This window comes from Grammomys surdaster, unplaced genomic scaffold (genome assembly GCF_004785775.1).
Source record: "Grammomys surdaster isolate TR1022 unplaced genomic scaffold, NIH_TR_1.0 194, whole genome shotgun sequence".
Lineage (NCBI taxonomy): Eukaryota > Metazoa > Chordata > Mammalia > Rodentia > Muridae > Grammomys > Grammomys surdaster.
In genome coordinates, this window is record NW_021604639.1 from 11,822,227 (window position 1) to 11,843,396 (window position 21,170).

The 21,170-nt window shown below is 47.2% G+C and overlaps 1 protein-coding gene across 4 annotated transcripts in view; it reads left to right on the forward strand.

The window, feature by feature from the left end:
* Pfkfb3 (6-phosphofructo-2-kinase/fructose-2,6-biphosphatase 3) overlaps positions 1–20,747 on the forward strand; it is an 81,632-nt gene extending 60,885 nt beyond the window's left edge. For 2 of the 4 annotated variants that reach the window (XM_028769818.1, XM_028769817.1), the window contains exons 4-16: positions 1,650–1,716; positions 2,188–2,262; positions 3,149–3,205; positions 6,041–6,165; positions 7,427–7,634; positions 7,930–8,076; positions 8,246–8,350; positions 9,769–9,898; positions 10,207–10,269; positions 10,382–10,446; positions 11,152–11,238; positions 12,078–12,251; positions 18,110–20,747. In XM_028769818.1, coding sequence (XP_028625651.1) covers positions 1,650–1,716; positions 2,188–2,262; positions 3,149–3,205; positions 6,041–6,165; positions 7,427–7,634; positions 7,930–8,076; positions 8,246–8,350; positions 9,769–9,898; positions 10,207–10,269; positions 10,382–10,446; positions 11,152–11,238; positions 12,078–12,251; positions 18,110–18,157 — 1,351 coding nt within the window. In that variant the 3' untranslated portion in view covers positions 18,158–20,747. The remainder of the gene's footprint in view (positions 1–1,649; positions 1,717–2,187; positions 2,263–3,148; positions 3,206–6,040; positions 6,166–7,426; positions 7,635–7,929; positions 8,077–8,245; positions 8,351–9,768; positions 9,899–10,206; positions 10,270–10,381; positions 10,447–11,151; positions 11,239–12,077; positions 12,252–18,109) is intronic. The other 2 variants (XM_028769819.1, XM_028769820.1) reach the window with 2 other exon arrangements.
* Positions 20,748–21,170: the final 423 nt, after the last annotated feature.

Genomic DNA, 21,170 nt, shown 5'->3' on the forward strand with positions numbered 1-21,170 from the left:
TCTTCTTCTTCTTCTTCTTCTTCTTCTTCTTCTTCTTCTTCTTCTTCTTCTTCTTCTTCTTCTTCCTCTTATTCTTATTCTTCTCCTCCTCCTCTTCCTCCTCCTCTTCCTCCTCCTCCTTCTTCTTCTTCTCCTCCTCCTCCTTCTTCTTCTTCTCCTCCTCCTCCTCTTCCTCCTCCTTTTCCTCTTCCTCCTCCTTGTCTTCTTCCTCCTCCTTTTCCTCTTCTTCTTCCTTCTATTCCTCCTCCTCTTCTTTTCTTCTTCCTCCTCTCCTACGTTGGTTCTGAGGATCCAACTCAGGTTGTTATACTTGAAAGTCAAACCATTTACTATGGACTGAGTTATCTCCCCACTGTGCGGCTTCCTTTGTTTTGAAGCTGGATTCTGTAAAAGGAAGTAAAGGCCAGCCTGCATGCTGGTGGCCATCAGACTGAGCTAGTAGTAGGACAAGTCTCTTGGTCTGTCTGTGACTGGCTGCTTTGATCTTCTCCCAGAAGTACAAACTGAGCCACCCTGAGACACTTCAACAGCTGCCACATGCCAGGAGTGAACAAAGTCCTTTTCATTGGAAATCATCAGTTTGCATTTGCAAACGAGTTCTTAAACTGCAGGTGACAGGTGGTGCCCTCAGCTCTGCATGGTGCTGGAATCAGCTGGCTGTGGGAAGAGATCCTGATGCCAGGCACAGCCCCAGGCCTGTCCAGTGGACTCTCTGGGTCTGCTTTGGCATTTATTTTTATTTTATTAGTACTGCTATTAGTTTAGTTAAAGTGGTGTTTGTTATATAACACTGACTAGCTTTACACTACATAGCTAGATTAGCCTCATCCTCAGATCTACCTACCTTAGCCTCCTGAGTGCAGATATTATATGGGTATTTGTTCTCCTCCTGCCTAGCACCAAGTCACATAGCTGAGGCTGGCCTTGAGCTTTCTGTATAGCTGAGGTTGAACCTCTGATTCTCTGGCTTCCACCCTCCTGCCCCCCCAACCCCAGTAGGAGAATTATAGATGGTACCACAAAGCTTAAGTTTTATCCAGTGCTGTGGATTGAACCTATGACTTTATGCATGCTGGGCAAACACTTAATCAAGTGAGCTGTATCTCTTCCCTTGGTTTGGCACCAGTTCTTAAAAAGCTCCCCTGGTTTAATTTTTAAAGCAGAACACGGTGTACAGTTTCTGTAATCCAAGAATTCTGAAGGCTAAGGCAGGAAGGCTGCAAGTTCTAGGCCAACCTCAACTACAGAGTAGGTTCAAGGCCAGTCTGGATGACTTAGTGAGACTCAAACTAAAATGGGGAAAAAGGGCTGCTAGTTAGTGGTAGAGCACATACTTAGCATATTCAAGGCTTTGCTTTCAATTCCCAGTACCAGGAAGGAAAGACAGAACACAAAATTAAAAAATTGAAAAAGAAGACCAAGCATGATAGCTCATGCCTGTAAACTCAACAGTAGAGAGACCATACCTCCTTCAGCTGTGTGGAGGTGGGTATCTATCTCTACTGGTCCTTGGGCTGAGGCTTGTGGACCTAATGAGGCCTGGCTAGCACTGAGCATCTTCAAACTGGAACCTCAGTGTGTGTCATAGAGGGTGCGACTGCTGAGCTGGGCCTGCTCTGACCAGTACTTTCCTTCTTGTGTGTTTGCAGACAGTGTGCCTTAGCTGCCTTGAGAGATGTCAAAAGTTACCTGACAAAGGAAGGAGGACAGATTGCAGTAAGTCTGGGGGCATGGACAACTCTGACCTTGTTGGCCTATGCAATACAGTGAGGGTGGGGACAAATGCCTCTACGCTTAAGAGCTGAGGGAACAAGTGGTTCAAAGCAGCTCATGATTCAGGAGTGTATCTTGGGATGGATGTTGGGACATAGCTGTCACTCACCAGTGCAGTGGGCATCTGAGCGCCTCCTCTACTGTGTTGCTGCCAGCCACTGTAGCCGGGACTATTCCTGGGTCCCTCTTTGTATTTTACTGCTTGCTAGTTCCTTCTCCCCTCCTGTGCCTAACAGCTATAGGCAGAAGAGTCTGGGAGCACCCTGGAGAGGTTAGAGGACTGGGCACATTCTGTTTGGAAGGAGGGATTTAGGACTTATTTCTGGAAACAGCGGACTGAATTCCTTGTGGTTTAGGTAACTGTTATTACCAGGTTTGATTGATTGACTGATTGATCCTTTTCCTCTTTATCAGGTTTTTGATGCCACCAATACGACTAGAGAAAGGAGACACATGATCCTTCATTTTGCCAAAGAAAATGACTTCAAGGTGAGACAAACCTGCCTCCCCCAAGCAAGTTGAGAGAGGAAAACATCTTGGAAAATAAACTGATTGCCTGACTCTGGTGTCAGCTTCTTGTTGCCCTGAGTTGTTGATACAGGTTTTCACTCTGTAGCGCAGGTTGGTTGGAAGTCACTATGTAGCCCAGGTTGACATCAAACTTGTAGCAATCCCTTTGCTAGGTGTTGGGATTGCAGGTGTGAGCCTGGACTCATGGGTAGTTGCCTATGTTTTGCCGTTTTAAAACAAGGTCCTCCTTGGGGTGGGATGCTTAGGAACTATGGAGCCCTCTCTTCCTGGGGGAGGGGGAGGGGGAGGGCCATGGCCATGCAAAGATGATATTTAATGAGGTAATACTTTTCCAGTGCCTTTTCTTTTTCCTTCCTTATTAATATTTTGGTTAGCAAACAGAGACAAGTGCTTCTAGCTCTAAAGCACAAAAGGTGTGTGTGTGTGTGTGTGTGTGTGTATTTTCATACATGTGTATCATTATACTTTGTTCCATATTTGCCCTTCCATTTTCTCTTGCCTCCACCTCCATGCCCCATTAACTAGTCCTCATCTGCTCCCCAAATTGTCTCTTTGCTTTTGAAACAGGCAAGGCTCCTGGTACATGTATTCTATGAACCTGTTTCCCACTCCTGCCTTTAGTCTTCCTGTTCTGTCATATTACACTCCCCCCTCCCCCACACACACCCACATTTAAATTTAGATTTTGCATCTAAGAGGAAGCATGCAGTGTCTGTCTGGTTCTAGCTTGCTTTACACATCCCCAGTTGTATCCTCTTCCTGCCGGTTTCCTCATATCACAGTGAACTCAAAGCTGGCCTGTGGGGGGCTGTTTTTACATTCCTGTCTTGCTTCCTTCCCCCAGGCATTTTTCATCGAGTCAGTCTGTGACGACCCTACTGTTGTGGCCTCCAACATCATGGTAAGACAATTAGGAAACTGTTTCTATATGGTCCTTATACTATGAGGTCATTTGCAGCCCTGGTGGGAGCTCAGGTCAGGGACTAGACAGTAACTAAAACCATAGAAGCAGATGAGCTACCCTGTGTGGGGTTGAGTGTCATCAGATAGATACAAGGACAGTAGAAGCACATGGAGGTATTAATTTGGCACAGTCTATGTCCTGGACCTGATCTTAAGAGATATCCAGGCCCTTTCCAAGGTCTTAGAGGGCAAGCAGCAGTACACAGTCTTGATTGGGACATGGTGCATAAAGGAGACAGACAGGGAGTAGTTTAACCTGGTGTCAGAATCTTGAAAGCTGCGTGATGGTGGAGTAGTAGCCAGGGATGATTGGCAGCCCATCCCTTTATACAGGGGAGGCCAGCCAGCTGTTCAGTTTTGCTTTCCAGGTCCTCGGTAGGTACGGATGCTATTATGTGAACCAAAGCCTTCAGGGCTCAGCATGCTGAAGGCAAAAGTCTCAAATTTGGGAAGAAGGGGTGTAAACGTGCCCCCTCCCTCTCAGTTCCACTGGACAAGGGTAGCTTATCCAGATAAGTCAAGGTCAGTGGCAATACTGTTTGATTAAACATCCTTTTTATTACTTGATAATAATAGATCACAAACAGAAATGAGAATTATAAAGACAGGGTTTGTTTTGTTTTTTAAAGTTTTTTTGTGTGTATACGTGGTAGGGTAGGCACAGTGAGAAGACAGTGTGTGGAGTCAGTTCCACCATGTGAGTTCTGAATATCCACTCGGGTCATCCGGTGTGGCAACACTCTTGACCTACCAAGCTGTCACACCGTCCCGAAACTTCTTGTATTTTTAGATCAATTTCTTTTCAGTTTTGTCATTGTTATTGTTGTTGTTGTTGTTGTTGTGTTTTTGAGGCAGGATTCTCACACAGCCCAGCCTGTCCTGGAACACTGTGTGACAGCTCAGGCTGATCTTATATTTGAGGCAAGGCTCCTGCCCTGGTCCTCCACTTCTGGGATGGTGGATGTAAATCTCACTCCTGATTTTCAGCCCTAATCATATTAGAATAGGACATATTTATAAAGACAATCAGTTTTTGTGGGTAGGAGATGCAGGTGGTGTTATTGCATACATCTGTCTATCTATCTATCTATCTATCTATCTATCTATCTATCTATCTATCCATCATCCATCTATTATTTGGGGACAAGGTCTTACTGTTTAGCCCAGGCTGGCCTTGGACTCAAGGCATCCCGTCCCCTCTGCTCCCTGAGTACTAGAATCACTGGTGCACTGGAATGCACCACTACACCTGGCCCAAAATAGACCTTTAAAGGCATGCTAAACATTTGTAGCTTCTTTCACTCATCTTCTTCTCCAAGACAGTGGGAACATTGCAAAGCATTTCTAAGAAACAAGCTCATACTTCAGGGAGAGTGGGTGAAAAGGAAGAGGCTCACAGTTCGAGGAAGCAGAAGTGCTGGGCTTGGCATGGTGCAGATGTGAGATCGTTTTCCCCAGTGAGCCGTCATTCCCATGCTAAATCAGGAGTTTGTCTAGTAGTAGCTTTCTACCCATTCATATACTTCACTGTTGGCCCTGGTCCTGTATTTAGAAATCTTTCTCTGATTAAGACTCAAAGCAATTTTGCAGATTAGGCCCAGGAATTTGTGACCTATATTACAGTTTTGATTGTACAATTCACATAATTTATAACTGACCTTAGTAGCTATTTTTTGTGGGCAGTTCTACAGCATTAAGTACATGCAGATTCTTAGGCAACCGTGTTTGTAATGTGGCTCTGTGGTAGAGTGCTTGTCTACCATGCGCAAAGCTGTGGGTTCAATCCCCTGCACTATACAAATTGGGTGTGGTAGTAAATACTTGGAATCTCAGCACTTGGGAGGTGGAGGCAGGGAAATCAGAAGTTCAAGGTCATCTTTAGCTATGGACTGAGATATATGACAGCCTGTCTCAAAACAAAACAGAACAAAACTGAACAAAACAGAACAAAAACCAAAAAGGTGGGAACCTCTAACATCCATCTCCAGGCTTTTCTATCTTCCTGTCTGCCTTATAGCTGTGTGAGTAAAAGATTAACAAAATTCTCAGGGCAGACATGATGGTGCCTGCTGAATACTTGTTGGTCAGAGAGAGGTAGGAGGTTTTAGGACTGTTTGAGGATATCCTGGTCTATGTAGCAGGTTCCAGCTCAACCAAGATTAGATAGTAAGACTTGGCCTCGAAGACCCAGATCAAAGTTTCCCTAAAATCTACCTGGGTTTTTTGTGGGGAGAGACATAATCGCCCAATTATAGGAGACTCCTTGTCCAAGAAGTGAAAAGTGTAGGCACCAGGTCAAGTTAGATGTCATCGCACAGACCAGCACAAGGGGAGATTGCTTCTGTCGGAGCAGATAGAGAAATCCTACCCAAGATCGGGGGCATCTCTAAGCTCTTAATGTGCCTTTTGTAACCAAAGGCCTGCTCTTTATGTGCGTCTGTAGTATTCTGCTGAATTGAGGGGTCAGGCTCACTCAGTTATTGGATTGGGCCGCCTTGGTGTATGGGCCAGCTATGTTCGTTCCTCATGGGGTCCTCGTGGGTTTCCTGTGTCTGTCCTTATGAGCATCTTTGTGGTGCAATCATGAGGTCAAAAGGCCATGAGTCAAACTTCCCGACACCGGCTTTTTTTTTTTTTTCCTCTTATATGCTGGGTAGGATAATCTTTATTCCGAGCCTTTTTGGGCTTTCCCCGTTTGAAAGCCCAAATCCTGTTTAATCTAAGCAGAAAGCCTTCCCTGTGACTCATCAGGCTGCTCTTTGTGGCGTTGCAGGAAGTTAAAATCTCCAGCCCAGATTACAAAGACTGCAACTCGGCAGAAGCCATGGACGACTTCATGAAGAGAATCAATTGCTATGAAGCCAGCTACCAGCCTCTTGACCCTGATAAGTTCGACAGGTGATTCCCCAGAAGATACCACCCTGGATTATCCACACGAGGCCTCTAAAACAGCTCCCAGATATGTCTAGAAACTCTTTAGAAATGGCTCCACCCTTGGGTAGATGGAGGAGTCATTGGCAATTGATGGCTGCTGAGGGAGGGATCACATCCGTGCATAAACAGTTACATTAATTAGACTCAAGGGTTATTAATGATAAAACTCCTGAAAGGAGGGAGATTAGGAGTAGTTAAAGGGAGACAGTGGTGGATGGGTAGGTTCAAAATGAGGGATGGCTCAGCAGTTAAGAGCACGCACTGCTTTTCCAGATGACTGCAGTTCAGTTCCCAGCAACCTAGCCGACAGCTCACAACTAATCATAATTCAAGCTACTTCGGGCTTGACTGCCTCTGGCCTCCACGGGTTTCTGCGCTTATGTGCACATATCCACTCGAACACATGCACCCATACATATATATATGTAATTAAAAATGATAAGAATAGTATCAGAGTGTCTTTCTCAATGATTCTCTACCTTAAAAAGATTTACTAGGATTTTTGTTGTTTGTTTGTTTGATTGGGTCTCACTATAGCCCTGGCTGGATTGGAACTAGTTATGGATTCAGAGATCTGCCAGCCTCTGCCTCCCCAGTATGGGGATTAAAGGTGTGAGCCACCATGCCCAGGTAGGGTTCCCCCACCCAAACATTTGTACATTTACTTATTTGCTTGTGTTTGGGTTTTTTGTCTGTCTGTGTGTGTATGTGCATACTTACACACCACAGCACACATGTGGAAGCCAGAGGACAGCTTTTGGGAGCCCCTTTTCTCCCTGTCCACCTTGTGAGCCCAGGAGATCAAACCCAGGACATCAGACTTGGTGGTCCCTCCCGCTTACTTTTTGAGACACTCTCTCACTGAACCTGGAGCTCACTGAGTTGGCTAGGTTGACTGGCCAGTGAGGTCCAGGGAACCACCTGTCTCTGCTTCCCCAGCTCTGGGATTACAGACTATACTGTGCCTTGTTTAAAGAAGATATATTTGAATTTTATGTTTGTGTATTACTGAGTGAGCCATCTCTCCAGCCATTCTATCTGGTTTGAACAGCCTGGTTGAGGGAACTGTTGCCTTGGGTTTATTCTCTGACTCCTAGAGAGGATCTACAACAGGTCATTGTTAGGGGCCCCCAGGAAGCAAATATTCTAAATGCTGGATAGGCCCAGGGTGTGAGGTTTTCTGTCTGTAAGGCTATGGAGGCCTGAATGGTGGTTTTCTTGGCAGGGACCTGTCTCTCATCAAAGTGATTGACGTTGGCCGGAGGTTCTTGGTGAACAGAGTGCAGGACCACATCCAGAGCCGAATTGTGTACTACCTGATGAACATCCACGTGCAGCCCCGTACCATCTACCTGTGTCGCCATGGTGAAAATGAGTACAACTTGCAGGGGAAGATTGGGGGCGACTCAGGCCTGTCCAGCAGAGGCAAGAAGGTAGAGCAGAGGGGAGAGCATGGGCATGGGGAGCAGGGGGTGATTGTTTCCCTCCTGGTAGAGTTGAGGGTTCTTGGGTGTTGTATATTTTTTGGCTATTTTTGCCTTACTAGGCTGAGTGTATTTGCATGTGGTGTTGGTATGTGTACATGTGAGTGTTCACTAGGAATTCGAGGGTAGAGTCAGGACTCTTGGACTCCGATAAGGTTTGAGTGGGCTTAGTTATTGCCAAGCAATAACATAACCTATAAAAGGAACCGGAGTTTGTGTGACCTCTGTCTCCGTGTTCCCTCAGTTCGCCAATGCCCTGAGCAAGTTCGTGGAAGAACAGAATCTGAAGGACCTCCGTGTGTGGACCAGCCAGCTGAAAAGTACCATCCAGACCGCAGAGGCCCTGAGGCTCCCCTACGAGCAGTGGAAGGCACTCAATGAGATCGATGCCGTAAGTCCCAGGCTTGTGCGGGTGCAGGGAAGCCTGGCAGGGAGTGGAGGGTTGTCTCGTGGATCCTCTGGCATCCTGGTGGCTTTTTGAGACCCCCACCCCCCACCCCCTTTGTTTGAGGTGGTCATATAGGGAAGTTTTCTGGAATGAATGTTGTTCTTCCTGACAGGGTGTGTGTGAGGAACTAACCTATGAGGAGATCAGAAACACCTACCCTGAGGAGTACGCACTGCGTGAACAAGACAAATACTATTACCGCTATCCCACGGGTGAGGTGAGCATGGGTCCTAGTCTCCTGGCTGCTGGTCTTTCTTTGTAATGGTCAGGGTCTGTGTCATATGTGTATGAAGCTGGCTGAGAGAAGGCCTTGGGGGCCTCAGCATGATCAGGTACATCCCTACAAGATCTCTCTACCCCATTCCATCTTCCACCAGATCTGCAAATTCATCTCTATTAACTTCTGTGGTCTCTCCATCTCACTAAAGAGAGCCTTGTAAAAACCCTAAGGGAAGTGCGCTGTGTTTCCCACACTTGAGAACAATGAGAACCTTATCTGTCTCTCTGATGACATGGGATATAGCAAAAAGGATGGCTGGTGATTCACTCCAGACCGAAGCTTTTCCCTGCAGGCAGGTGGCATGGTAGACAGGCTGGCCTTGATGTCAGATGGCTTGTACCAGGGCTAGGCTGGTGTTGGTAGAGGGAATGGCTGAGCAGGCGGCTACTCTTGTTAGAATGGAGTGTGCTGAGCCATGTGGTACTTTGGGAGTTCAGCCAGGTGGCTGTGTTGACACCTAGTGGGTGTCCTTCTGAGCCTTTGTCATAGTTCCAGTTCCTGGTGGGCCACTATACTGTTTTCTGGTCTTACTCTGGCCTTCTTTCACTGGGACTCCAGTCAGGAGAAAAAGCATAGAAGAGTCGGCATAAGGAGGACCTTTGCTGTTTTTTTTATGTTGCAGCTCTTGTGCCCGTTGTGTATCTGACTTTCCTTGTTTTTGATCCTACCTTAACCTCCCCAGTTGCTGGCATTACAGATGTGCACCACCATACCTGGCTACATTTTTGTTGTTTGAAATGGGATAGAAAATGTGTACTACAGGCCGCCTTGAGGTCATAGCAATCCTCTTGGCTTCCCCCTTCTGTATGTGGAGGATTTCAGACATACCCCACCTGTATTTCAAAAGGAAACTGTTGATTTGTTAGCAGTCCATCTAACTAACATCTCCTTGTACCTAACCCTGGTGACCACAACTCCCTTGAGTCTACATAGAGTTGTCTGTTCTGGGTGGTGCACAGAAGGAATCTTTCAGTGTATAGATGTTGATACTTAGTGTCTCCCACTTGACATACAAATGTTTGAGGTTCTCCCACATTGGGACATGTGCCGGGACTTCGATCCTTTTAATTTTAATGGTTGCCTGAGTAATAGTCTGTGGTAGAGTTTAATCTTTCTCTAGTACTCAAGAGGGGTAGGAAGAGGAAGGAATTGAGAGAGACAGGATTGCAGACTATCCTCATGTTCCATAGGAGTATTGCATCAAATGCAGAGCTGGATGGATACTCACAAGGATGGATGTGTGTGTGTGTGTGTTCACGAGCTATGAGCCAGTCTGTGATGAAAGCTGCAAGTGATTGCCTGGCTCTTCTCTGATTATCCTCTCCTAATGTGCTATTTCATTCCTGTGTGCTCAGTCCTACCAGGATCTTGTCCAGCGCCTGGAGCCTGTGATCATGGAATTAGAGCGCCAAGAGAATGTATTGGTCATCTGTCACCAGGCTGTCCTACGCTGCCTACTAGCCTACTTCCTTGACAAGAGTGCAGGTATTGAGGGAAGCTGAGCCAGGAAGGAGGAAAGAAGGAAGCAGCCCTTGAGTGCAGGTGGCAGGGGACCCATCTTATCCTACTCCGCTTTGCTTGAGTATGGGTCTGCCTCACAGCCTGCTGAGGGGTCTGTACTTGGACAGTGTGAGGCTTAGTGGGCTTCATCACTTCATAAACCAGCCTGGGGAACCCTCAAGCCTCCGTGTGCCCAGGGCCTCTGGGTTAGGCATGAGGCTCTTGTGCTGGAGATGCTCCTGAGCTTCTTTGCTTCAGTCTCTTACTAATTATGATAACATGTCTCATTTCAGAGGAGATGCCATACCTGAAATGTCCCCTTCACACAGTCCTGAAACTGACACCTGTGGCGTATGGTGAGTAGCAGCCCCTGCTGGGCCCTGACCCTGGGGTCTCCTGGTGACTGGAGGGCTGCAGAGGAGGACGATCTTTTTAACAGAAGCTGCATTCTCCATCCTTAACCTTCAGGGTGCCGTGTGGAGTCTATTTACTTGAATGTAGAATCAGTGAGCACACACCGGGAGAGGTCAGAGGTGAGTTAGGCTCCGATGCCCTGGGACCCTTGGGAAACCCTGGGTCTGGCTCTCTTCTGGAGGGTTCTCTGAGTTTCTTTGGCACCCACTGGCCAGGTCCACATCTCTATTCCTAGCCCGTCTTTCCTGTGGCATCATGAAATCTATTCATTTTCTTTCTGTCTACAATCTCTTTCTTTCTTTCTCTCTCTCTCTCTCTCTCTCTCTCTCTCTCTCTCTCTCTCTCTCTCCCTCCCTCCCTCCCTCCCTCCCTCCCTCCCTCCCTCCCTCTCTCCCTCCTCATTTCTACTTGACTGGGAAGAATGATTTAAACAGAGGATTACTTCCTTCTGTCAATCATAATCCTGGCACAGTAGCTGTTACCACTTCAGGCAGTAAAAAGCTGTGCCCTTCTCAAAAGCACCAGAAGTCTGGCTCAGACTGGATCAGCCAGCCAGCAACATCATCCGCATGCCCTTAAGCTCACAGTTAGCAAAGGTCTGAGATAGGAAGAGGGCCGGAGGATGGGCATCCTGCAGCACGGCCAAGGGAAGGTCTTAGGAGACTTTAGGGGATTCAGCACCTGGCTGCTGTTGTCTTCCACCTCAGGGAGGTCTGAGGTTTTGGGGGAGGGAGTGTATGGTCATGTTGAATCCTCTTACTGGGCAGATGGTGTATCTGTCCAGGCCTGTGTTGTGAAAGTGGGTTTAAATTTGCTTTATGCAGGCTGTCAAAATACAACAATTTGCCAGTGTAGTCAGACCTTCCTCTTACACCGAACTTGACTTTCTGTCTGTGGAGTCCGCAAAACAGGTGACTTACCCATCCCCAAGGAGCTTGGTCGGCAGACTTTGGTAGGAAGGGTACATGGATGGGGTGTCAGCCTGTTTTCTGCCCCACTTGCACTTGGACTACACTAGAAGAGAACTGTGTCCCTGGGCTGCCTCGCCCTGTCTCCTGGCCCCGCCCCTCTGAACCAAGGCACCTGGTCACTTAGCTGAATGAACAGAGCCCTAACTAATCCCGGGTTTAGACATGAGATGGGCTCCATGGGCCTCAGTACTTACTTGCTAGCACTGGGGCTGAAGATGTCCAGGGCTCTGAGGTGCTGAGCCATGCATTGGCTCCCAGGAGCCTAGTCTCCTGTCTCATCAGCTTCTGCTTGGACAGCTGACATCTCATCCTAATGGACAGACTGCTGCCTGTTTTCTCCATCTTTGGCCTCCTAGACTGAGGCTGGGTACTGTCTGGTCAAGCACAGAGTATTCCGCAGGTGCTTATGTGTGCTGCAGACCAGGTGGACGGGAGTCAGCCCTGACACCTTTCCCCTCCCATTCCTGAGATCTCAGAGCCAACGGTCTCTCCTGGGCCCTCTGTGGGTGGGGTGACTGGGAGTTAAAATTCTCTTCTCTGACCCTCTCCTCTGCTGTGGTTGTAATTATTTTTTCTTCCCCTGCTTTGCACATAGCGAGAAGTTCTGTGCCAGCAGCAGCTCAGGGTCAAGGTCACTCACCTGGGTGTCCCTTACAAATCTCAAGAGGAATTTATGTGGTGTGTGTGTGTGTGTGTGTGTGTGTGTGTGTGTGGCTTCTCTACCTCCCTCCCCACTCCTTGTAACTGTCGCCTTCTCTCTTTTGTCTTTGTCTGCTTAGGATGCAAAGAAGGGACCTAACCCGCTCATGAGACGCAATAGTGTCACCCCACTAGCCAGCCCCGAGCCCACCAAAAAGCCTCGCATCAACAGCTTTGAGGAGCATGTGGCTTCCACTTCTGCTGCCCTGCCAAGCTGCCTGCCCCCGGAAGTGCCCACGCAGCTGCCCGGACAAGTCAGTGATCCTGCTTTAATTACTGCCTACAGGGGAGGGTGCAGAGGAGAGATGATCCCCGTATCTGGGGCTCTGTGTCGTGTTTGGAAGTGAGAATGAGTGTCCGTGTTCAGGTGGGCTGCATGTGTCGTGTGCAGCCAGCAAGGTGTGTGTATGTACGTGCATCAGGCAGAACACACAGTGCTCTCTCTGAATCTTTCCTTGTCAACCGTGACTGTGTGGATCCTTTCTGAGGTTGTAATCTTTATTCTTTATTGAGCAGAGTCAGGCAGAGTAAAAGACATTGTAAAACGCCCCCGTCCTATGCACATTTGTGAGCACCACTTCTAGAATGGTCTATGCTCTAGCAATTCCCAATCCAGGAGTCTGTACGTTCCGTGGGACTGATGTCTTATCTTTCCTCTCCTTTGCTATCTCCTTTGCTGTCACCTCTGACAGAAAAAGGCTGAGGTCACACAGAAGAACCTACGTCCTCTCCAGAGCCAGCATCGCCCTGTCCTCCTTAGAAACAGTCCTGAGCCGGAGAGGCAGCTGAGTTTAAAGAACTTTCCGTGCAACTTCAGAGACTTACATTCAGATCCCCAGAACCCATGGAACAAGCTGAGTGCAGAGACACATGTAAAATCACTGTAAAATCACTGGTAGTGAGATAGGAGACAGAAATAGGTGGATCCTAGAAGCTCACAGGCCAGCTAGCCTGGTCTACATGGCGAAATCCCAGTACAATAAGAGACCTCCTTTTAAAGAAAAGGTGGTAGACTCCTGAAGATTGACATCTGAGGTTGTCCTTTTATGTCCACTTGGGTATTTGTGTTTACCAGCACCCCTATACACAAATGCATGGTGCACATATACACACGTACAGAATCAGGCAGCCAAGCTCTTTTCACACAGTGGTTAGATGATCAGAGTGAAAATAAACAGAACTCAGCAAAATCCACTCTTTCACTAGCTTGAAAGATCAAAGGCTGAAGAGTTTGGCTGTTGAGCATTAAAATTTGTTTTCAGGAAACCAGTCCTTCAAAGATAGCCAAGGACCTTTGCAAACATAAAATCATAGGCCATGCCCCATACCTGGATGAATTTCAGCTCAACACTGGACCAATTCTGCCTGTGTGGTGCCAGCTCTTCCGTTGTCCCTGAGCTTCCTGTTAACATCCTGAGGGCCTCCAAAGCTCATTTAACTACTCCAGGCCTCAGTTTCCTAATCTGAGAATTGGGGAAGTAATATACCCTACAAAAAGTGGCTCGGACAAGATGATTTGTACTGTTCATATAACTTAGGGTCTGGCAGTGAGATGGTGGATTACCTGGGAGCCCTGGGACTTGGCTTTGATTGTAGCTCTGTTTTAACATGAATGTGGGTTTGGTTTTTTTCCCCCGTTCAGCTACAAGTTGTTGGTATATAGTCCAGGCCATTTCTTACGTACATAATCTCTAACTTATGGCCATTCTAGCTCTGGATCCCAAGTGTAAGATTATTGTGTTTTGTGGAGGACAGGGTCTCATGGTGCATAGAATGACCTCAGATTCACTGTATAGTTGAGGATAACTTTGAACTCCTGACTCTCCTGCCTCCTCCCAGGTGCACTGCCATGCCTGGTGTGTGGATTTTCATGTCCAGGCTCAGTCTCTTTAGCTTTGGAAATGGACACAGGGCCAATGGGAAGACACTAGTAGATATTCCTTTAGGCCTGTTTTCTAATTACAGCCAAGCAGATGGCTTCTCCATCCCACTCTATCCTGGTGCATTGTGGGAGTTTTCTGTTGCAGAGGCTCAAGGGAATCAACCTAGGCCAGAGGCAGGTGACATCCAGAACTACACTGATCTAGTCATGGTGGTCACTGGCAAGAGCCCAGTCGTGTCCCCCACTTCACAGATGCCTCTGACTTTGTTAGGACAGCCCTTTAGAATCACCAAATCCTCAGGAACAGATGTCTGGGATCTATTGGCTGGGTCAGAGATGGGAGGTGTGTGTGGCTTGACTCAGCAGCTGCCATCTGGCCTTCTGACTGACTTTCTCTCTCTCCTTACCTTGTCTCCCTGCAGCCTTTGCTAGGGAAAGCCTGTCTGTAAGTATTTCCTTCTCAATAATTCTATTGCGTGTACTCAACACTTGCTTGTTTTGCTTGTTTAGTCTTCTGCCTGTTGAAGTATTTAGGAGGAAGGCAGTCTGGGTAAAGTCTGAGGTTGCCTGTAGAGGAGAAGGAGATGGGAGAGAATACCCAAAGTTTATAAAGAAGAGATGCAGAAAGGGAAAACACACCATGTTCATTCAGCACGCTCCAATTCCATCAACCACAGGGTGCTACTCCCCACTCCCTTGGGATTCTACGCTGTGTCTTCATTGGTCATAGCCAGGGGTTTGACATAATGCCAGGTTTCCCTTGGAGGGTCAGCTTTTGATACTGAACAAATCTAGTGCTTGCTATCATGGCTTTGTACCTCCTCCTCCAGAGAAAAATCCTTTTGTTCTGAAAATAATATTTATTCAGAACCTAGTAACCAAGTGTGGGGGACCTATTTTGATGTCATGGAGCTGTCCTGGCCTGTCAGTCCTGGCAAGGGACAGTCTGTGGAGACACCCTTGTAAGAACTATAGCCAGGGATCCCACGCCACTGTATCCTCAGACCTGACTGCAGCTCTGACAAGCTTGGGTCTGGCATTTGGAAGAGTGTAACTCACAGAGGATGGGATTGGCCATCCTTTGTATCTCTGGTCCCTTAAATAAGAGATGGACAGGACTATCCTTGTCCTGTTTAACAAGAAAAGTCAAATGAGTTGCACACCCACAAACTGGTAGTCAAGCCTCAAACAAACCTTGTACCCCAGAAAGCTGGTTTCTTCTTCCCTGCAGGCTTATTGGAAAAGCCCAGGTACTATTTTTCTGTTTCTGATTCTTGAGGCCTAAGGGGCACCATGAGTAGCTGCTGGTCTCTGGGTTAGCTCCTGAGGGTTCCCTTGCTGCCACTTCCTAGGGAGAAGGACAGGTGTGGCTGTTAACTTCTCTCTCAAAAAGGGACAGTGTGCGCACCATCTCACGTCTGTTGTGAACTGCTTGAGGACCAAGGGTTCTCCTTGCAGAGCCTTTGGGTTTAAAACTTTGTGGTTGGTTTTGCAGCTTTGCATATCCTTCAGAAGGCAGTTTTCCTACTGAGAAAAGCCTTTCATATCTGCTGCCTTCACCCTACAGTATTAGATTCACCTTGGAAATGGACAACCGGAACTTTTCCATTCCTAAGGTGAATCTAATAGTGCTTTTGGCTAGAATGCCTTTAGTTAAGCCAGAACTCATCCCACAGACTCATCCCCCACCATGACTGTGGTTAAATTCTAATCTGGAGACCCAGCATGTAGCTCAGCCTTGAGAGTGTGACCTCATGTCCTAGACCATTAGATCTATGAAATCAACCCCGATCCTGTGACCAAAATTAATCAATGACGGTTTTATTAAAACAGTACCATCTTAGTCCTATCTAGCCTGGAACTTACTGTGTAGCTCAGACCTCAAGTTTAGTGATCCTTTTGGCTCTCGCTTCTGAGTGAGTGCTTGAATTACAGGTATGCCTAACTTGGCTTCCAGAATTTATTTTAAAAGCCATCCCAAACCAACTTTGCCACCATCTTTGGAACATTAGGCAAGTTGAGGCAATTTTAAGACTTGAGCTTCCTCAGCTGTAAGTGGCAACTGCAACTCTGTAGGGAGCATTGTTAATGAAAATATGCAAATAAAATAAAATTAAAAAAAGAAAGAAAGAAAATATGCATATAACTCATGGCAAATATCTGGCACCTAGGAGAGGCCTGACGGGCTTTGGGCAGTGTATCCCCGCTTCTGGACTCGGCAGCTTTAAGTTTGCATGGAGATGGTCCTTTGCTCCCTCTGCTCTGTGCCACTGGATTTTCATTTCTCAGAGCAGCTGGAGTACTCAGTCTTGATCTTGAGAGGCCCCAGAGGCCTGATATCCATTATCTTGGTCTCCTGATAAAACTAAGTGATGTGCAGATACTGCCCTCTGTTGTATCTTCCTGGGGGATGTTGCTTTGCTTGAGAACAAGGGACCACCTACATTTTTCATCTTAAAATTACAGATGCTCACTAAAGCAAGAACACCCACTCAGGCTGGCAATGTAGCTCAGTTGGTGGAGGGATAGACTGACATGCAAGAGGTCCTGAGTTTAATCCCCCAGCAGTGGATAAAGCAGGCAAGGTGGAACACACATCTGTAACCCCAGCACTCAGGAGGAGGCAGGAGAATCAGAAATTCAAGGTCATCTACACTACAGGACAGCCTGGGCTAAATGAGACACTACCTCAAAACTAAACAGAAGATACTAAAATTGGTTTTGTTTTCTCTTTTTCCAACCTGTTTGCTTTTTTTTTTTTTCCCTTCCCCACTATGCTTGAAAGACGAACTGTCTGTCACATTTTTTCAAAGTTTTCTCCTTACTAACCTGTGAAAGGTAACTGAGCTGGTGCATGTCCCTCTGTTTCCTCCCATGTCTGAGTCCTTGCATCTCAGCCAAAAGGCATCTTAGTTTGTGTACAGTTGCCCATTGTGGAGTACATGGCTCATGTGTCAGTGCTGGATGGTCTTTCAAGCAGTACCATTGATGTGGGGTCCTCTCCCATGTGTGTCTGTCTCTGTGTGTCCTGAGCCAGGAGCCCCTGAGGAAGTTATGTGGACATGATGCCCTGTGTTACTCTTCATTGTTACTATTGCTTTGTCATTCTTGAATGCTCGAGGCCTTGGGCCTGTGGCAGTGGAAGTCATAACCCTTCTCTTTTCAACCCTACAACATGGCTGGGATGCTTTATGTGCTTGGCCCAGGGCACTACCAGAAGGACCTCTGTTTAACACAGGGCACTGATGCCTGGGTCCCTGAGTCTCACTCAGCTATGAGTGGTGACTCTTAGGACAGCCTAGCACTGGGTCATTTTTCTAGACAACCACAGTTAGTTTCCTCTGTTCTGTGGCCTGAGAGTAGTTCTTGTGTTCCTGCCTGCCCGAACTCCATCTTTTCGTAATCCTGCCCTTGGTAGGACAGTTTTTTTCTTCTTTTTGAGGCGGGGAAACAGACATAATATTTATTAGATATTTCTTTTTTGAAGGATTAGATTTTTGAAGGATTTTAGGGAGAGATGTGTGCTGGCCAATGGTTGTATTTAAGGCAAGTGATGTAATATTTAAAGAGAACTAGATATCGGCTAATGTGTTGTGAGACTTCTTTCTAGGGGGTACATGGGTCAAGACCCAGCAGACTTGAGTGACAACCTCCTCTAGGCCTCTGTATAGCCAGCCATCCCACTCGCCTCTTGCATTCTGTGGAGCTCCCTGTCCAGACTTGGGACTCAAGTGTAGCTAAGTCTAAGTGCAAGGCTCTGTGGGCTGTTTCCAGAGAGAAACTATGACACTCCAGACAGTCCCAGGTGGTTTTGACCTGGCTGTGACCAGTGTGAGAGCTCTGTGTGGCGTGGAGAGCAGTCCTCAGCTCCCACAGGGGAGGGTGCATGACTTTCCTATTTGTGCCTCATGGTCCCTTGTCCTTTGTCTGATCCCTGGACCGGCTGGGCTCCCATGTCACATGCCTGTCCCTCTCCATGCCCTTCTGGCTGGAATCTAGCCCAGTGCTGAGCAGAATACTGGCTTATTTCTCTAGCTTCTTCTGTAGCCTGGGGTGTCTTCCGTCAGGTTCTGAGTCCTACTTGGGCTCTCCCGTTGTTTTGTGATCATCCTCTGCTAGGGGTGTGTTCTTCTGGGGAGTTGCTGGGGTGTCTCGTGGCATGGCTTTGAGCCTTCTGTTTGAGATCAGCACCAGATTCTGACTCTCCCTTCCTCTCTCTCCTGAAAACAGAACATGAAGAGCCCCCGGAGTGGTGCCGACTCTTCCCAGAAGCACTAAAGCTGACATGTGGGTTCCATTCCATTTCCACGGCCTGCCTTGTGCCCGCTCATCTACCTGAGGCCAAGTGACCCCAAGGACTTCTAGACTGGGGGAGAATGGAGGTCTAAAGTTGAATAGTATCAGCCCCTCCCCACTCTGAGATGTTGGGGTGGCAAAGACAACCAGGAAGTTGTACAGATCCCAGCTTCCTGTGGCAAAGCAGCAGACCCCCTTTGCTCTGTTCTCTGGCGACTTTCAGGGCTGTGTGACCTTACAGACCCTTCCAAAGCTTGGGGAGCACTGTAGGACTTGAGAAGATCAGTCCCCTAAGTCGGGGCCCTGGACACCACCATGCTGGTTTTTGTTGTTGTTGTTTCTCTGGCTCCTGGTCTGGCATGTTGATAGCCGGAAGACAAGAGTGGCAGAGAAGCCTGAGATTCGGTTAGACCCCACTTGCTGGAGGCTCAGGGATGATCACACATTCTCCTGTGGCTTTTATGCATCTTGGCCTAGGAAGAGGACTCAGAGACAAGGGGCTCGGGCACATGCTGATTTGGGTATGGGGGGATTCTCCTGAGGAGTCCTGGAGCTGAGGCCTACTGAGCAATGACATGCCGTGGCACCTCCACGTGTCCACATGCCTTCTAGGTCCCAAGTTAAGGGACAGACTTTGTCAGCGGAAGGAAGGATTTTGCTGAGAAAAATAACTAGGGCCCCCTTCTTCCCAGGGGCCCTTTGGCCTTCTGTTCTTCACCAGGGGCCTGAGACACCTGAGTAGATCCTGTGGCTGTTTGTTTGCACTTTCTGTCTCTCCCTCCCCCCTCTTCCTTCCTTCCTTTCTCTCTATCTCTCTCTTCTCCCCCCACCCCCCACCTCACTTCAGGAACTTAGATGGCAGGGTGCTGGCCCTTGGAGGCTTGCAGCTGCTGAATGAGAGGAGTTGGAGTGTCTACAAGATGGGGAATCTCAGAGCCCTCAGCTTTGCTCACATTGCTCAAGAAGGGATGGCGGCCCAAGGAAGGCTCATTTCAGGCCGCCTGCTCATAGAGCTGTCCCCATGTTTTGGCCAAGTGTCTGTTGCTGTATGTCTCATACCACCATGCTGGACATCTCAAGGAGTTTCCAAGAGTAGAAAATCATCGTCCTTATCAGCTTTATGGTGTCTGCGAGATTTTTGCATGGGTTGAAAGTATCGCTAATGTCTTTGTCCTTGTCTGCCTATTTCTCCCTTTGTCCACCCAAGTTCTGGAGAAGGACATCCCAAGGCTTGAAGAAACCATTTGGAAACTCGGCAGTGTTAGCCCAAATGACTCTTTATGAGGATGCTACACAGCTGCGGCTGACGGTCATACTTTACTTTCTTCCTGTGAGTCCTAGGGATTCTATCACCCCCAGCTCCGGGGACAAGTCCTCTGGTGACACAGGGCATGCTTCCGACACTTTAAAGTCACTTTGTGTTTTCACAGCTAACCATTCACACATTTGGCCCAGCCTACTATCCCACTATCTTTTAAATCTGTGGTTCATATATATATATATATACACACACATACACATACACATGTATATATATATATACATTTGAAGACTTGGACTGTTTTCTTTCTGTAACTTGAGTCTTGACAAGGATATATGCAGTGCAAACTTGGGCTGAAGTGTGTGCAGGCGGATAATACTTTTGGACCCGGGGGCCTGCAGCGTTACTTTTGGGGATGAGGTGGGGGGTACGGAGCAGGATCGGAACTGTGTAGCCCAAACTAGCCTCCAACTCATGGCCATTCTCTTGTCTCAGCCTCCCAAATGTTAGCCATTTGGGTTATAAGCATGAGCCCCCACTATGCCTGGTACTGTGGCTTTGTGCCTGAAGATGGTTTCCTCGATGCCTCCTTCTAAGCACATCCATTTTATAGTTACAGAACCAGCTCGTACGACATAGAGACTCTCAAAGGCTGAGACAGGTAGAGGTGGTCACATGTGACCGGCTTAAGTCAGTACATCAAGAGAAAGCTTTGCCCAGTGTGACTTCACATTCTGTGAACATCTCTGAGTAAGTTCAGGCCCAGGAGATCTTGAAGTGGTTGGAACATGGCTTCTTCCTTCGAAAGCCAGTGCCTTGGTGGATGGGATGGGTAGCAGCACCCACAGGACTTCCACTCTCTCACCTAAAACAACAAAATAAAATGGGGACCAATGTTTTTAACTTTGCATATTTGTTTTTGGGGTAAATTTCTCACCTTTCCTTCAACAACGGGCAACACCCTTGATTTATGGGGAGAAGAAAAACTGTTGGGAACCACACCAAGGATCTTTTCATTTGTAATACTTGAAATTTATTTTTTTATTATTTTGATAGCAGATGTGCTATTTATTTATTTAATATGTATAAGGGAGCCTAAAACTAGAGAGCTGTATAGATTGGGTTTAATTGTTCACTGGCGTGGGGCCTTCCAATGTGTGACTTGATGACTTCTATATGTTCTGTGTAATTGTCTCTGTCGATGCCCTGGGAAGAAGCTGCCCAAGCTTTTACACAGGAGGCGCCTTTCAGAAATTTGTTATTTTGCAGTTGTAAGAACAATAAAAACCTGGTTGGGATATACCGGCGGAACTTGCTTCTGAGTCTTTTGTGGGCACAAGTGTCAGTTTTCTTTCTAAGCATTTAGTGTGTGTGTGCATGTGTGAGTGTCAGTGCATACACATGCACGGGGGTGCACACATGCAGGAGTCATAGGACAGCTTAGCAGGAGTCCATTTCTTTCAACCTCCAGTGATTGAGCCCAGGCCATCAGGCTTGTCAGTGCCTTTACTTGAGTCAGTCATCTTACTAGACCACAGGGTCTTTTATTGAGATTTATGGCCAGTGCACTTCTTAGCTACTTGCAGAACCCTGTATTATCTTCCTTTAAAAAAGAAAACAGACTGTCAAGTTTGTATATTTGAAGAAATAATAAAATGTGTTAATTTTAAATTAATAGACTTTTGTTGGGTTTTCTTTCTTTCTTTCTTTCTTTCTTTCTTTCTTTCTTTCTTT